The 15,820-nt window shown below is 38.7% G+C and overlaps 2 protein-coding genes across 4 annotated transcripts in view; one reads left to right on the top strand and one right to left on the bottom strand.

Annotated features, from left to right (window-relative positions):
- The window catches only part of TMEM117 (transmembrane protein 117), a 181,103-nt gene that overhangs the window by 18,147 nt on the left and 147,136 nt on the right, over nucleotides 1–15,820 (top strand). For all 3 annotated transcript variants that reach the window (XM_077178889.1, XM_077178888.1, XM_077178887.1), the window contains exon 3: nucleotides 8,350–8,482. In XM_077178889.1, coding sequence (XP_077035004.1) covers nucleotides 8,350–8,482 — 133 coding nt within the window. The remainder of the gene's footprint in view (nucleotides 1–8,349; nucleotides 8,483–15,820) is intronic.
- Nucleotides 870–6,602, bottom strand: LOC129119654 (P2Y purinoceptor 1-like). Its single transcript, XM_054631787.2, has 2 exons — nucleotides 6,533–6,602; nucleotides 870–1,891 (listed from the first exon to the last, which is right to left on the bottom strand). Exons 1-2 carry the CDS (start codon nucleotides 6,600–6,602, stop codon nucleotides 870–872), a joined length of 1,092 nt encoding a protein of 363 aa, XP_054487762.1.

Here is a 15,820-nt window from a genome sequence, read left to right as displayed (position 1 = left end):
TCCTGAAGGAACAGGAGAAGAAGCATTCTGTGCAGTGGCATCTCTTACCCTTCTTGCATTTCAGGGCTTTTCCAGTGGAGACTTCTCCCTGTTGAGGAGTTCAGAGTTCATGGCAGAACAAGTGGCTCCCCTGAAGCAGAGCACTAATAACTAACAACTGCAGTTGCCTGGGTTTGGAGGGAACACCTGCTGCCTGGGAGAAGGCTTAGCACAGCTCTCTAATCCATGCTTGTTTGTTTCATGAGCAGATTCGCTGTGGCTCTGACTATCCTCAGGGACTTCATCTTACTATTTATTTTTTGTTTGTTTGTTTTTGGAAATGTGCTGTACTTTCCTGGGTTAATGAGGTTCCACTGCCAGTGGAACTCTAGAGAAAGCAGCATTAAAATGAAGTACTTGTAGAAAGCTTTCTGCAAATGCTCAAGCAGTTCAGCTGTAAGCATTCTGACAGTTATTAATTGCACAATCACAATCATAGCAGCACTTACAAGCTGATGAAGAAATAATTCACAGAAACTATAAAGAGGCTCCTCAACACTGTCTGCTCTTAATCTTGCTGTATTTTTCTCTCCCAGAATTAAAGGAGCTACTTAGAACTTTTAATCATTTTTTATTCCATGTTGCATGTACATACAGATAGAAGTATTATTTCACAGTAAATTAGGGTATGACAACAATATTTAAAATGCCAGTTCTGTAAAGCTAGGAGCTGCTAGTATTTCTTGTCATGTTAAGTTTTACTCTGCATTTCTGTGTATTCTTGCTTATTCAAGAGATATCTGTACAATGTGGGTGACCAAAAATGAAATAGGTCTGATGACACAAAGCCACATGAGCAGCTGGAAATACAAGTCTTTGTACACTGGAGTTTAAGTCATAGTTCTCAGGGACAGGGTGATGTCCCTTACCCTTCCTGTCAGACAACAGCAGTACTGGCATTTGGGATGACATTTTATACTTTTAATTCTTTCATAGAATGTCTTATTTGCTATTGTAAAAATGATTGGGTCAAGGCAACTGTTGATGCTGCAGATGATCTCTGTGACTTTGTAAATGGCACTTAATGTGCCCATGTTCCCACAGGGTGGTTGACAATTAATTCTGTACATTAGTATCACCATCATCATGACATGGTAAGGTAAGAAAGAAACAGCAAATACAACCATAGCAGCTGAAATCAGTAAGAGAGGCCTAACAAGTCTGTTCCTTCTTTGCTGGCGTTTACTGAATTGCAGCAACGCTTTGAGAGTCAACATATAGCACGTAAAGATGACTGTGGCTGGAATTAGGAATCTCAGAATAATTTTGGAGACTGTGAATGGCACAGCAAATTGTAAAGGTTCTTCAGTGATATCCGGGTGATCCGTGATGCTGTGCTGTCTTCTAGATGCAAGTGTGTAGTAAATCTCAGGCCCCGATGCAATCGCTATGAAGATCCAAACCCCGATGGTGCAAAACACAGCCTTTTCTTTGTCCCACCATGTCAATGAGCTGATGGGATGAACAGCACCTATGTATCTGTCAAAACTGATGAGTGTCAGGAAATACACACTTCCATAGATATTAATACTAAAAAATAGTCCTATGATCTGATAAAACTCTTGACTGAAATAGATAGCAAACTTCTGGATATTATAATATACTGAAAAAGGTGCCACGAGAGTCCAAGTAAAGTCACACAATGCCAAATTAAAGAGAAATATGGTATTGGTAGTCCATGTCTTCATGCAGTAAACATAGTGTCGTAGTGCAAGCATATTGCCTAGAAATCCTGTTAATAAAGTGAAAAGGCAAACCAGAATCAGCAAATAACAGTACCACTCCAGCTTAGGATTTCTGTTGCAAATGAAAATTATGCATGTACCATTCATCATCTGTCCACGGGGTATGCCTGAAGGGAAAAGAGAGACCAACAGCCTTTAAAATAAAAACAGAGTTGGATACATTGCATTTAAAATTCAAAAATTATAAGTTAAATTCAGTGTTTGAACTGGCAAAAGAATTCAGAACACAGTATAATGTACAAACTCTCTCCTCTATCTGAAAGAAATGTAAACTTCAAGTAGGTAACACAGCTTACTCTACAACACCCACACAAGCAGATCTTCATGAACTTATATGGGAAGCTTTATGTACTTTCCTCTTTGCTATTTACTGTAGTGTACGATGGATGTGAGAAAAAAAGTGTGCACTCTCAAGTGAGAGCAGTGTCCCTTGGCCACTAATCTATCTTTGGAAAAAGCAGAGGAGGTGACAGAAGGACAGTAATTGCCCGTGCTCATTCCATCATTGCTTTGATTGCCTTGAGCATCCATATGGGGCCTAGGGGCAAGCTTCATGTGGGCAGCTGTGCCCTGAGCTGCGACTGAGATCACAAAACAGCATCAAAACAAATGAGGATAGAATTCTGCTTTTAGTGAAGGCCACAGAAACTTTTCAGTCTAAAGTGCTAGACAAAGTGCTTTTTTTGACCTTTTTCTTTGATTTTCTTCTGTAAATATTTGTCCCAGGATTAAAAGATTGTGCTTTGGTAGGGTTAGAGAATATTCTTTTCATCTAAAGTTATGGCCTACTTTGTATCAATTCCCATTATGGAATATGTAGAATATAGATCTGCAATGTATTTTTCAAAGCAAGTTTTTACTGCTTATTAAGTCTTATGCTTAATTCTAATGGTTTTTTTTTTCTCCTAATAAAGCCAAAGGCTAGGATATTGTCAGAATGAGCTGTCACCAATTGTAGTTTGTTATGTTTCTAGAAAATTTCCAAATGATGCCAAACTGTGAGGTTTGTCCAAGTAGAAGCTTTTTGTGAGGATCATCCAAACAGCGATTTATAGATCAGAGTCCACTCTAGTGCTTGCTAGGATGACAGAATAAAATTTTCATCAGTACAGGCCACACTTTGAGTGGAAGAAAGGACCTTTTCAGAATGTTATTGATTAATTGAAAATTTTGAAACATCTTCAACCATTGAGTTGGCAATAGTGGATTTTTTTCCTAAGGTAATGCTTTCCTTTCATGTCAAGCTTAATACATTAAGACTTTTCCAAAGGTATGTTCACATACATGGGTCAAACAATAACAAACAGAAGAAGCAGTGAAGACCTGCTAAATAAAGACTGCATTATTGTGCTTTGCAAGTTTATGGTCCACTCAGCTACCTGACAAAAATCTGTTTTAGACTGTACTCAACACAATTAGGAAGGAAAGTGGTTTTTCTAGAAGCTCAGCAACAAAGGCAGTCAAATGACTTTCCAGGAAATGATGGAGATAGAAAACCATCTGTTCTACTCACAGTGTATTTCACAGGTGGGGACTGTTTGTTCTATAAATGTATTTTTTAAAGTATTGAAGCAGTGGACTTTAACCTAAGGTAGCTATACTTTCCCTGCTCCTTAGCCTTTGTGAATATAAAAAATTACACAAACTGTGTAATTGTTTTCTTGTGACATTTATAAGATATCCCTGTAAATTCTTTAAAACGTGAAAGATAGTTAAGTAACGTTTTCTCATGATATGTTCAATTAAAAGTAGTTTGAATAGGTATAGGAAATTTATATTTTCCTAAAACCCTCTTGGCTAGAGTTTGTATTAAATGGTGTTTCCTACCTCTCTGCCTTCCTTTTCAGTACTTACAAATGGCAGTATAAGTAAGTCCTAAACTGGCTACAGACAGTATGGCCATAGCTGCACCAGGGAATTGTAATGCCAGGTTCCCAATCTTATTGAGCCTCTGGCCAAGGGCTATGGGTAAGTCTAAATGGAGGGAGGCAAACAGCTGTGCCACCTGCTCTGCTTTGCTCCAAGTTGGCCATATAAAGTCTGGATGTGCAGCCTTGTAGCTGTGTTAGGGCAGTCACAGACTTGAACAAAGCAAAACCCCTATCTCCTTCATCACCTTCAGTTTGCTGGGCTGCACTCGGGGCTGAGCTGTGTGAAGCTGGTTTTGTAGCTGAAGGGGATGGAGCTGCCCAGCTGTGTAAGGTGCATTTGGAGCTCAGAGAGTCATTAGAAAATATGTCTGGTTTTGTAGGTATTTCCCCCATGTCTACCTTGGGATTCCTGTTTGAATTTTCTAAAATATTTCTGCTGTCTCCTGTTAATTCTTTGTATTGTGGTAGAGCTTAGAGACCATAAATAAGCCTTGGTTCTTGAAGCTGTGCTGTGCAACTGAAGTGAGTGACTTTGAGGGTCACTCAAGAGGAACAGGTGGAGAGATAAAAAGAACCTTTCCTGAGATAACTTAATAAGCAAGAGGAAAACACAAAGGGTTTGACCCCCAGCTTGGTGCTATTCCAGGATCTCCTGGTCTTCCATCAGAAGAATTTAAAGCCCATGCAATCACAGATGCAGTCTGACTGCATGCAGGAAGACAGGCAGCATGCCCTGCTCTATGCTGAAGCCATTGGAGCTATCCTGATGTCCAGAAGATATGTGCTGTAATAATTTTCAGAAGTGACATTTTTTTATATCAGACAATAGCAAGTTTTCTGTCTTCTGTCTTAGCACCAACAGCATAACTAAAGCTACGGGATGTGACTAGATTGTCTTCACAGTTTGAATCCCAAATTTTGCATCTGTATTTTAAGAAAACTTTCTGAACATTACAGCATTCATTGCTAAGTCCATGTTTTCTTAAGCAAAGCCAGCCAACACACATACACATATTGTATTGGGGCAGAATGAGCAACAGCACCATGGCATTATAGTGTGCATGTGTTGTTAGTACTGGCTAAAATCAGATTTGCCAAACTTCGATGAAAGTAGAATTGATTTTCAAGGTTAAAAAATACTTCCCAGTTATTGAGGTTAATTTTTCAGTTGAACAGTTTCAGTCATAGATGAAGATGACCCGGAGCACTAAGTAGGCAGAAAGAGCAATACCTTGATGGTGCACCCAGAATTAAAGGAATACATCTCATTCAGTGAAGAGCTTGGTGTTAGAATATTACAAATATGCCCAGGAAATGGTTGAAGTTTATGGTTTCCATCACTCATAATTAAGACAACAAAGCATGCTTAAATGCATGGGTAAGAACTTACTGTTTCTCTTGTTTCTGCTTCTGCAGTTTAATGAGTGCAACCATCTTACGGGCTGTGGATCTAAAGATACTGGAAAAACTTTAGTTTTTTAAAAAGTGACCTGTTTGACTCAATTTTTTGTATCTGCCTATTGAGTTGTCTTTTCTCTTGGACTGGAAAAAAAAATACTGGTTGGTTACTGCCTGGTTTGTTGCAGGACCCTAAATGCTGACATCTCTGCTACCCTGTGTTCCCCTAGTACTGTTGATGTGCTCTCCAAAGCCTTGGAGCAGATAAAAAGACCTGTTTACAGTAATAAATTACATTTTGAGGAAACTTCTGGTGGAGCTAGGAAACATTATGATATGACAATCTTGATTTTTGTATATAGTTAATTCACAGTTTATCACTGGTGGTCATTCATATGTCATTTAACTTGCATTTGCAAAGGTCCATTAGGCTTAACACATTTATTTGGGGTTTTTTATGTGTATAATTTTTTATGTGTAAATATATCCTAATAACCATATTCTTCTCTGTCATACCTGTCAGAGTTTATTTTACATTTTTAACAAGTTCAAATAAGCAACAAATTTTCCCTGAAGTAAAAAAAAAACCAAAAAACTAAAACAAAAAAAGAAAACTGAGTTAAAAGATTATTTTGTGTATTATTATTCCTGATCTACTCTCTTTTCCCCTTGCTACTTTTTGTTTGCTATTCTTTATGGTAAAAGCCCTAATTTTACATGAACTGTTTTATTTTTCTGGAATTACTCTGAGAATTTTGTAGGGCTGTATCGAATTGTACTTTAATCTAGTACAAGTCTATTCCAGTTACTAGATAGGTTTTCCGAATTTCTGACCATTCACACCCCATAATATTTCTGTTGTGTGTAACCTTTTAGCTCATTTTATAAAAACAAAGCATTACACAGACTCCTAGTTTTTGTTATAAAAATAATAAGCATTATTTGCAATTTTTAGTTTAACAACTTGCCTGTTAGGCAATCATCTGATCACCCATTTTTATTTCAACTGAATTGATGTGAAAGGACGTATAAAACAATGTGAGCATTATGTGGATCATTTAACATCTTTTAGTTTAAGTGCTTTTAGCATGTTATACTTACTGGTACGGTGGGAGCAATAAGTAACAGCTGCGACATTTGTATGCAGTTAGGTAGGAAGATTGTGCTAATATTCAATTCCTTTCATTTTTACATATCAGTGTTGTGATTAAAGTACTATTTCTTTCATTAAAAAATTATGTTGATGAACCCTGCTTGAGAGTTAATGAAGTCTCATATGGCAAACACAAGCTACAGTAGAAGGAAAGTTAAAGTGGAAGAATTTGCCTACTGAAGACAGTATTTATGAAAATATTATTTTAAGAATATGATATTTATACATATTAGTAGGTATTAATCAGTGTGTAATAACTAAATAGGAAAAAACGTTGCTTTGGAGGGTACAGGTGCAATGAATATTTATTAAATCTTTCCTCTTACCTGATTTAGAAAAGTTGGAGTTATCTGTTTTACAGAAGTCTAGATTCCAGGCTGTGTTCTTTCTCTCCATTAATCTGGACCTCCTGAAATCACAACTCTATTTTGTGAGTACTGCTTATTATCCAAGGTGTTGGTAGTATTCCATATGCAATGGCAGCTGTTCAGAGAGCAGAATTCAAACTGCAAGGGAAATATCTTTTATCATTAAGCCCCTCCTCTCAGTAAGTCAGGATAATATGCCATTGCCATAGCAGCCTCAGCTTGCTCTTTAGGGAAGGACAGACTTATGGGACACCCTCAATCTAGCCAGGCCTGGGGCTGTCATGGTTTCCAGCAGTGAAAATGTAGAAGAGTACAGGGGCTTGGGACATGTATATGTGTGTTTGCACTGTATATGTGTGTTTGCACTTTCCCTTTCTTCACCTTTCTTCACTCACAGAAACCTTGTTGCTACCCTACTACTGGACTGGTCGGTGGACCTGTGTTGCTCTTGTCCCATTGTAGAGCTTCATTCACCCCCCCTCTATGGACCTGTCACTTCTCTTGCCTCATGGTTTCCACATCATTCCAAAGTCTCAGCTTTTTCAAAGAACTCTCGTCCTCCAGCTGCTTAATCCAGAGTTCACATCCTACCTCTTCAGCCCATAGCCCATGTCTGCTCCAGGTCCTCAAGTCTTCTTCCTCCAAACCTGCCTCTCCATCTTCAGTAGCAAATACCAGTCCTGGAATCTTCCTGTCTGTCTGAATGAGCATTTCAAACTTTTTGTTATTTTCTCCCACTTTATAGCTTCCATCTGTATCCAGCCCTAATCAATGCTAAATGTGGACTTAGTAGTTCAACAACCAGCTAAGAAAAATTGCCTCCATCCCAGACCATTTTACATCTCAGTCTGCTATATCACTTCTCCAGACACTTCCTGTCCAGCTCCTCATATGACTTCTGTTCTCCCTGTTTTCCCATCTTCTAGCACTAGACTGTTCTGTCTCCTTGGTAGATGCTGTCCTTCACTTTGCTGCTTGAATTATCCCTTGTCTTCCTTTACCCCCTCTTGGCTTCTCCTGTGGCACTCTCAGCCTTGCAAAAGCAAATTCCCATCTCTTGTGCTGGTGAGGTTTTCAATACTCTAAACAATTGTCTAACAGTAAGAGATGACAGAGAAGGAAAGCTAGCCCGGGAAAAATATGTTTGCAGCAAAAATATAATAAAAGTTTCACCTAACACCAGTGGCAAGAGTAAGCAGAGCTTCTTTTCCATTGGCAAGACACACCAGTATTCTTTGAAAAAAGGTATTCTTTGCAGAATAAAGTATAATACAATATCATATGATTAAAGTGATTAGGTTTAAGGAAAACATTCAGTACAAGATTCTACACAGACTCATAATTTGATTACCAAATTAAATTAGGGAAGTAAATAATATTTGTCAGTGGACATACCTCAAATAATTCACACTGTCTTAGACATGAAAAGCTGTTTATGTATGAATCAGTAACCTTTTTAAGCACTTGAAATGCATTGTTGTGGCCTGTGGTCTTTCTCATAATCTCTTAAAAATACTGATATTAACAAGTTATTGTTGCATTTTTCCCCCCCTTTGGAATGCAAGTAATTTGTGATTTTGTAACAATATCTGTTCATGTTGAACTACAGAAGGGTACTTCATCTGCATGATGCTAAGTACGTCCTCCTCACACACTGTGGAATAATGTGCTATAGGAAGAAATACAGTTTAGTAGTTTATTTTGGTTTTACTATGATGTAGACATGTATTTACTGACTGACTAAAATACACCTTCTCATAATTTTTGTACCACAGGTCAGTTGCTCCGTCTGAAAATGTTTCGAGAGGACCATGGCTCTTGGATGACGATGTTCTTCAGTACCATCCTCTTCCTCTTCATATTTTCTCACATTTATAACCTGTTCCTCATTATGGCAGGGAATATGAGGTAGGTTCCAGAGTTTATTTTTGTCTCTTTTGCTCTAGAATATACTTTACTGTAAACTTTTTTATTCCTCTGCTTTCTGAATTTAGGTGGAATAGTAATTTAATTGGTTAATTAGCCCAGAGGATTAAAGTATTAGTTATAAAAAATTGAATCCTAGACTAATGTTAGCAACTGTTAAATCATAGTAATAATGAATATTATGCCTTTAAAAAAATAAATTAAAATTGTAGCTAAACAAATTTGATTTGAATTAGGGCTGAGTGGTTTACAAGATTAGCCATTACCTTTGTGCCTGGGGAGGAAGTTTAGAGTTAAAAGTAGTTGAAATATCTAAATTTGAGGAAGCTCATGGATATTAAATGGGTAGTATAGTTCTGTTTTGGTTATGTACAATAATATTTGCTGATCCAATTTGTTTAGAATATTCTTAATTTTTTTCCCCATAAGGTGCTCTGACAGAGCAAAATTGTGTTTGGCTGAGACATGAACAGCCATCTATTATATATGAAGTATTTTAAATGGACCTCTTTATATTAATTTTCTGTCTTAAGGCCTGCTTTCTCCTATTACGTCGACACTTTCATGTGTTAATTTTCCTGAGAAAATCTATATTTGTACATATCTAATATGTACAAAATTAGTTCATTGGAAAAAAAACCCCACAGCAATGTTGTTTATGAAAAGCAAGATAGCATCTAAAGACTTCCCAGCAAGGAATAAGAAATCCAAATAAATTATGAGTTGAACAACAGTGCAAGTAATTAAATTCCTTGTTCCTAGCAGAATATCAGAGCCATACCAACAGACTGATGATGAGTACTGGGCTGTGGTGTGGTGTGTTACAGATCTTAAGCATGTCAACAAAAATGTGCAGTGTTCAAAGTCCTGTAAAAAATGTGACATAAAGTAAAAGGTGAGTGGGAGGCAGACTGCCTGTCACTGAATGAGCATAAGCACAGACCAGCTGGGATGATCATGAGATTGTGACATGGAGACTGAATGTATTGGTTTGAGGAAGGCAAGTAAAGCAGCAGACTCATCGACTGTTTTATGAAACAATCACAGTAATGACGTGGTAAATATGAATGCTCAATAACAGGTGGGCTAATTAGGAGGAGGAGGTGGGGAGCATTGCAGGTTTCTGGCTTCCCTATTTACATAGTCATACTATTATTGGTATCATGTTAAGATTTATATTTGGTCTTTCTAATGTTCCATAAACTAAAACCAGCTAGCTGTTAGACAAAGCATTAAGAACCTTGAAAGCCTGACTCATGTCTGGAAATCAGATTTCATTTGTCCGTCCTCGTTCCTGCTTCCTGTCTCTGCTACAAGCTTCCATTAGCTGCTCTGAAGAGATTGGGTGGCCATCAGCATCCACATCCATGGAAACAGGCACAGCCTAGTACTAAAATAGCCGTGTCAGACAATGTGCCCTCTTGCTTTCTGTGGGGTGAAGCCTCTCCTTTCCTGGAGCTTATACCCCAGCTCTGGATGTGTTGTGAACCTTTTGGAAGGTTCACCATAATGTCCTCATGGAATTGCATGGCTCTTTCCAAAGTGGGCTGAGGGCTCATTACAGACAGGCTGGCTCTCCATTCCAGCAAGAAAGCATATGGAGCAAACAGTTTCAGTCTCAAACAACAGAACTTAAATCATCAGTAAAACAGAGCTCTTGGATCAGTCCTCTCAAAGCTGGGCTAGAACAATGCGTAGTACATTTGAAAAGAGGATTTCTACAACAAATGTCATCAAACCCAACTGCTCCATATTGCCCTAATGAAGCGTTTCAAGGAGTGCAATTTTTTTTCCTGAGTAAATGTAATCCTTATGAAAGTTATTTGCTTCGTGGTTTGTACTTCTGTGCAAAAGAACAGCTCTGTCTATATCTTTTACCACAGTGCCTTGCTGAAATGACTGTCACCAGAGAGCCTGGTTTCCAGGATGAAGGTCAGAGTTTGCCTGCATGAAGGTTATGGTGTTTGTGCAGAGAAACTGACCTTTGAGCCTGTGGGCTCCTAGGAAACACAGGCATGCCAGATTACACATCGTTCAATACAAGGGCTATGAAAGCCTTCCTGTCTACAAGACTAAGTGAAAAATGTTCTTTTTTTCTGCCTTTTTTTTTCTTTTCTCCTTGCAATGTCTCTGGATCACCTTTTTCTGGGTTCTGGCACCAGAGGGATTCTGACAAGTTTCTTTGTGTCAGATGTTTGGTCTCATCAATGAAAATCCCTTTCTGGCACACAAGTAGGAAAGTCATACATCCTGCATTATGCCAGCATGGATGACTACAGCAAAAGCCCTTTTGAGGGCTCAAGAAACCTGAAAGCTCTGTCATATAACCATAGCTAAAAAAGGTACATTTTACAGTTGCCAAAATTTGGGGATTTTTTAAAAGTACTTTTTAAAGACATTTCACATGTGTCTTAGTGCAGCAAACCTAAAATAGTGTGAGTATATCCCTTAACAAAATGTAGCATGAGGGACTTGAATTTTCAGGGAAGAGCACAAGCTGAATATTGTGTTCAGTTCTGGGCCCCTCACTACAAGACAGACATTGAGGTGCCAGAGCATGGCCAGAGAAGGGCAATGAGGCTGGTGAAGGAGTCATAAGAGAAGTGGCTCAGGGTTTGTGTATTCTGTAATAAAGGAGACTTAGGAGAGGCCCTGTCACCATCTACAATGACCTGAAAGGAAGCTGTAGTGAGCTGGGGTCCATCTCTTCTCCCAGGCATCTACTGACAGGATGAGACGGAATGGCCTCAAATTGTGCCAGGGTGGTGTGTGTTGGATATTGGAAAAAAAAAAAACTTCACAGAAAGGGTCGTAGAGCATTGGAACAGACTGTCCAGGGAAGTGGTATCACAGTCTCTGGAAGTGTTCAAAAGAGGTGTGGCTCTTGGGGATATGTTTTAGTGGTAAATACACTGGTTCTCAGTAGACAGTTGGGTTTGAGGGCCATGGAGATCTTTTCCAGTGTTAACAGTTCTATAATTATGTGAACGAGTTGCTGGTATTTGAATTACATTGGACAGCTGTCTGCTGGGTGAAAGCATGACGGTTTGAAATAAAAATCTTGTGACCAATTGGAATGTGTCTTTTCAAATTTAAAGTCACTGTTTTTTGTTTGGTTTTTTTTTTTTTTTTTTTTCTGTGCTGTTTCCTTTTAGGTACTTCATAGTGTAGGGCACTAATCCACTGATCACTAGTGTAACGTCACTGGTCTTGTAGTCAGAACTGAATATCTGGTGACCATATCTGTTATCAAAATACTATTGAATACTTTTTTAAAAAGTGAGGGACTTGGGTGTACATTTATTATCTTAGGTCATTTAGATTCTTAAAATTAAGCAGTGATTTTGAGCTGTGTAACAGATGAGCAACATGGCTTATTTATTAAAGGCTGTATTTGAGACATAAATGAAAGGAGGAAACTTTTATTTTTCTGTATCAAAAAGTGTCTTGCGGCAAGGCCACGTGGTGGCAGCAAAGGGCACAGTTTAAGACGCTAAATCCCCTGAAAGTATACGGGGATCCTCACTATTAAACTTTTTTTCAGGGTTTTTCTGTGCCACAAGCAAATTCAGAGCCCTTTATTTATTGTTTCTTTCCTTAAAGGAATTTCAGGCCTGGAAATGGCCAGGGACTGTCCCATATTTTTGTCATTTATGTGTGACTTTTGTACCCTTGTCATACTGAGGTATTCCAAGCCTGTACCTACTCATATTGAAGTTTTCCCAACCATATTGCTTTAAGTAGAGAATATACCACCAAAAGGAAACCCATTTTCTTCTTTGGGAGCCTGCATCAGTAAATAATGCTTTGATGTTTAACATTACAGCACAGTGATGTCCTTTTCATATGACATCCAAAAATCAAAGTTGTGACTGCTTCTGTCACAAATGTCTGCTGTCTTGTCCTAGATGGAGAGATTTTCAATTGTCCAAAGGATGTTCAGGTGCATCATTATTCAACACTGCAAAGTGTCATTGAAATAACAGACACAAACACATTTTCTCTTTAGCTGCAAATTGTCACATCACTGCAGCAATGATACAAACTGTTGGGGTTGTCTTCTTTGCGTGTGGCATGTGTCAGGAGAAGGTTTGGTGTGAATTTGTTACCTGTGCTGTCAAAAGGTTTTGGTTATTCTTATTAAGCACTAGGAAAGAGCGCATATTTTTTGATGTAGTTTTGTCTTCTCTTACTGCTCATTTCCTTTGCAGAAAAAGTGTGGAATTTCAATACATTTTACATTACTTGCAGAAATTCCTTAGGAATAGCAATGCAACTTTAATTAATTTTAGTTAGAGTGATTTAGTGGATTTGGACCCAATTACAATCTGCATCTGACAAATGGCTGTACAGAGGGCTTGCATTTTGTTTGTCAGGCTGAAACAAGGAAACATTGGTATATTTAAAAGCCACAATAATAGCTTTCTATTAAATACTTTACCCTTATCCAAATTAGTTACTGCTTCTTTTCCTTATTCCCCAAGATACAGATTATTGTGTCCCTGGAAATGTGTATTTATTCAAAGCTTAAAAGCTACATGTTGTTCAGGATTCTGTGCTTAAGTTTGATTGCTCATTAGAGTCAAGGATTAGTCATCATTAGCATAATTTTACAACAAGGTTTAGGGACAACAAAGATTTGGTCTGTTTTCCTAACCATGGTTACTATTCTACAGAACTCTGAGGCCCACAGTGGATCTATATTAGGCCTCCAGTATACTTCCATAGCAGTGTCTACTTGGCCATATGTTTTGTGGGCTTTATTTTGATGTGTCCTCTGTGTATATTTGGTGTAGCTGTGTATTTGTACTGTAGTCATGCTCAATATTTGGCAAAGATTATAGTGTTGTACTGTGAGCTTCAGAAAGTTCAAGCTTTTGTGAACTGCTGGAAGGAAAGGTTCCAAATCTGTAAGGCTTCTGTGCTGTTCTCAGACATTAATCCTTTGGGGCCATCATTTTTTCTCAAAATGTGAGTGGAAAACAGGAACACTCTCAGAATATTTGTAGCTTCTAAACAGCAAAAACTGTGACAGATTTACATTATGGAAAAGTATATAGAGGCAGAAAGTTTATTATCTCTTATTGTATTATGGTTATACAAATTATGGATGTAAAATATTGCTCTAAGAATGCAGTCTGTAAGAGGTTTACAAATTAGCCTTTTTATTGCAGGTTGTCCCACCTGGCATCCTAAGGCACAGGTGTCTAGTGAGATCACAGCAGCAATAGATACTGTATTTTCCAAGGCACTGTGATTGGAAAGTGTCTTGAGACAGGATTAGTACTTGAAAATCAAAGTAATTGAAAATTCCAAGCTAGTTCATGGTGTTTCAATCTTCATAGCTAAATTTACTCCCAAAAAACTTACTTACTGGTCAAAAAGCTAAACTTACTTACTGGTCAAAAAGTACCTCTCCATGTGCTAAATCTTCCATATGGCTTCTGTCTTCTGTGAAGTAGACTTCATCAAACTTTTCCTTCTTCTAAGCCAGGAAATGGCAAAGAATAGAAAATGCTTAATTTATGTGTAATTACAAGATGATGATTCTGAAAACCTAAACCTTTTAATGACCAAGAAACTCATTCCCCAAACCACACTCTCTGCAGAGAAATGGCAAGAGAGGTCTTGCCCATCCCAAAACATTTGGCATAGAATCATCACAGATCCCAGGGAGGATGGTATCCCAGGACGCCAAAGCTCTCTTGTCCATAGAACTATCCCAGGACTGCCTGCTGGTTGTTGGTATCAAAGGCTGCCAATACTCCTGTGGCATAATTGTCTCTCTCATAAGGCAGGTCAGTCAGGGTGAGAGCAATGTTAATCACTTGAATAGAATGACTGAATAAGAATTTGTGGAGAACACCAAACAGTGAGAAAAAAAATCAAAGTAAAATTATTTTCCTGTAAACTCTTTTAGAAAGCTTACAGGCAAAGGCCAAACCACAGAATCTCAAGTGACACATACCAGTTTTGGAAGGAGTTCTTTGTCAAGATACAGGCAGAAGACACAGCTTGGGAGTAAAGTACTTGTCATGTGGCTGACTGAATTAGTCTAAGGTACTTGTAGGTGTTTAGGTAAGAATTACGGTTGTAGCACTGTTGTAAACCCCCTTCCTCTAAGAGCTTTTTTCCTATTGCCCAAAATCAATGACTCTGGTTCCAAGAAGGTTGTCACTGATAAGAGATGCCAGAAAGAAGAACTGCAGGTGCTGAGCACAGCCAGACCTATTAGCTATGAGCAGCAAACACGGAGGATGCTGGAGGGTGTGGTGGGAGAAGCATGGGAGAGACAAAGGCATGTCCAGCACCAGAGGGATCTTGGTCAAACCCTAGACAGAGGGAGAAGCAGACCTGTGTGAAGGGATAGAATGTAGGAAAATAAAGAGAGTGCAAAGGCAGTCTCACCCCTGAGGAGTTGCAGCTGTACTAATCACCAAAGAGTAGGAACAGGCCTGCCCCTAACAGGCCACAGCTGTGTCCAATAAGAATACGAGTGCTACAAAAGAGTGGGTTAGCTGGGTGAGGAGAGACATGGAGTTTGTTGGTTGTGCTGTGAGGGGATGCCTGTGAGAAATCACTGAGAAGGGATGGAATGTTTGCAATGAGATGGCAACAGCTCTGTGGCTGTGTCCTAGCTGTCCTGTGCTGTTGCCATGATGAGACTGATGTGCCTGTGGGAATGCCTTAGGGCTTTATAGACTCATTCCCCTTTCCTCTTTTCAAATAAATTTTCTTTCCAGGGCAAGGAATAAATGACTAGGTAAATTGATCACAGCACAATGTTATTAAACCTTATGCAAAAGTTAATTGATGGCACTATTACAGATTTTCTTATTTCATACTCCTCTGTATTGACTTGACATGTAGACATTGAGGGTGTTTTCCCTTAACCACACTAACCTTGCTGCTGTGGCATTGTCCAGTAGGATTATGTGAAAATGCTCTGCTCCAGCAGCTGTCTTGCCATTTCAGGAGCTATAGCATTGCTGCTGTGTTCAGTTCTCCTTTTCTTTGCCCATGACATGTGTGAGTTGAGTTCCCTGAAGACTATAAAGTACTTTTCTCTAGCCCAGATTATTGAGTGCCAAAGAGAAGGACAGTCTGTGGAACAAGTTAGTGGCTTGTCCTGTGTTTGCAACTTGTCAACTGAGGCCACGCGTCTGTGGGTAATATCTCTGTGTAGAAGGTCCAAAGACACCTCCTGAGGCCTGTTAGGGAATAGTCCTTTTGGAATGGTCTGAGTAAAGCATAGTTTCTTCTTGTCTAGGATATCATGTTTTTAGGTCATCTCACCTTGAACTAGAAAATCTGTAAAGC

The sequence above is a fragment of the Agelaius phoeniceus genome, chromosome 5, assembly GCF_051311805.1.
Source record: "Agelaius phoeniceus isolate bAgePho1 chromosome 5, bAgePho1.hap1, whole genome shotgun sequence".
Taxonomy (NCBI): Eukaryota; Metazoa; Chordata; class Aves; order Passeriformes; family Icteridae; genus Agelaius; species Agelaius phoeniceus.
This window is presented reverse-complemented; position numbering and strand designations above follow the sequence as displayed.

Bases quoted from the DNA above. Each gene is read 5' to 3' on its own strand.
- LOC129119654 (XM_054631787.2), bottom strand. From the start codon at position 6,602: ATGGAGAGAAAGAACACAGCCTGGAATCTAGACTTCTGTAAAACAGAT. The intron at 1,892-6,532 runs GTAAGAGGAAAG...TTTTCCCTTCAG, and splicing joins CTCCAACTTTTCTAAATCAG to GCATACCCCGTGGACAGATG.